The following is a 1,643-nucleotide window of genomic DNA, read 5'->3' on the forward strand; positions in this document are numbered from 1 at the left end:
GAGTGAGATCAATCTCTTCGTTACATTTTAATTAACATTTGTGTATTATGATTAAAGATATTTACTCTCTATCTTAATTTCGTGAACGTAAGCATCAAAACTTTTAAATACTTTTCCTTTAGCTACATTTAAATTATTTATCATAATAACATAATGTTTAAAGAGAGTATGTCTTCGTATGTATTTTTAGGGCCATCTTTTATCTCCTGAATTGCAAAACTGTAAGACTGACGGGATAGGATTTTCACATGCTGTATGGCAAGTTAGGAATTCCCCTGTTAACTATCCAGCATCCCTCGTATCTTTAAAATAAAAAAAAATACTGACACATAGACAAGCTACTAACGCCACATCAGCCCCAGACAGCACCTCCGAGATTCCCGCGAAGTACTGCGTGCAGGAGCTCGGATGTTTGCTGACTGGGCCCGGATTCCGCCACCGGAAGCGCCGCCCGATCAACCTGCCGCCGGACCCCCGCCACTTCATCAACGTGGCTTTCAACGTCTTCACGAGGGAGAACATCAAAGGCGTCAGGATTCCGGCGAAGGAAATGCCTCTTATCTTGAAGAGTTCTTTCGATCCGTTGAAAAGGACTAAAATCATTGTTCATGGCTATTTAAATGGCCGAGATATGCCTTATCTACTGGTAATTTTTTTTTTTTTCAGAAAAGTTAACCCTGTAGCGAACAGAGTTAAAGCACGATGAAGTTATAATTTTTATTATAGTAATAAACTTTCTGCAAGGCTACCAAATGAATGCAACCTTGGCATACAAGTATTCAAATAAGATTAATAGTACTCCCTTTAAAAATTTAACGTAGCTTCCCTGTAAAACCATTTTCTATGATTTCATTCATCACAGGACTTAGCCTCCGCTTTCTTGTATACGGAAGATGTGAACGTGATTTACGTGGACTGGACAGAGGGTGCCATACGCCTGTACAACAGAGCGGTTGCAAATGCTCGTGTCGTTGGCTTAGAGATAGCACACCTGGTCACCTGGCTTGGCAAGAACGCCGGCCTCCAAGCCAAGGACGTTCACCTGATCGGTCACTCTCTCGGCGCACATGTGTGTGGTGAGTCCTTGAAATGGACGTAGTATCATATTGTCTCTTGCGTACCATAAGCACATGCATTATCTGCATGAGTATATATACACAACCAGGTTAGTGTTTGTGTGTGTAACCAGGTTACGCGGGAGAGAGGGTGCCAGGCCTAGGGAGGATCACCGGCCTAGATCCCGCTAAGCCGCTGTTCGAACAGATGCCGCCTGAGGTTCGCCTGGACCCTTCGGACGCCCTCCTGGTCGACGCCGTCCACAGCGACGCCCACCCGGTCTTCTTCCTGGGTGCGTAGCGAGGGGTGGTGGATTTACCTTTAGAAGTAATTGGCTGTTTAGTTTCAGCGTTTGAATGGAGGGTTGGAGCTGTTAATCAGCGATCTCAGGATGAATGAAGTGAATCATAAACGTGTGGCAAACATAGTAAAGGTAGACTCCACTTCATAAGAAACCCCCACCTTCTGATTTTTTTATTTCCTAAGCAAGTGTTAACGAATATACGATTTCATCACGTCATTGTATTTCAATTTTTTTTACATTGCTTAACAGTAATTACGGAGTGACAACACGCATACATTTTTTT

General features: G+C 43.3%; 1 protein-coding gene across 3 annotated transcripts in view; it reads left to right on the forward strand.

Moving 5' to 3' along the window:
- The window catches only part of LOC119587132 (pancreatic triacylglycerol lipase-like), a 19,007-nt gene that overhangs the window by 10,890 nt on the left and 6,474 nt on the right, over positions 1-1,643 (forward strand). For all 3 annotated transcript variants that reach the window (XM_037935884.1, XM_037935885.1, XM_037935883.1), the window contains exons 3-5: positions 357-646; positions 863-1,076; positions 1,190-1,348. In XM_037935884.1, coding sequence (XP_037791812.1) covers positions 357-646; positions 863-1,076; positions 1,190-1,348 — 663 coding nt within the window. The remainder of the gene's footprint in view (positions 1-356; positions 647-862; positions 1,077-1,189; positions 1,349-1,643) is intronic.

The sequence above is a fragment of the Penaeus monodon genome, chromosome 22, assembly GCF_015228065.2.
Source record: "Penaeus monodon isolate SGIC_2016 chromosome 22, NSTDA_Pmon_1, whole genome shotgun sequence".
NCBI classification, from domain to species: Eukaryota; Metazoa; Arthropoda; class Malacostraca; order Decapoda; family Penaeidae; genus Penaeus; species Penaeus monodon.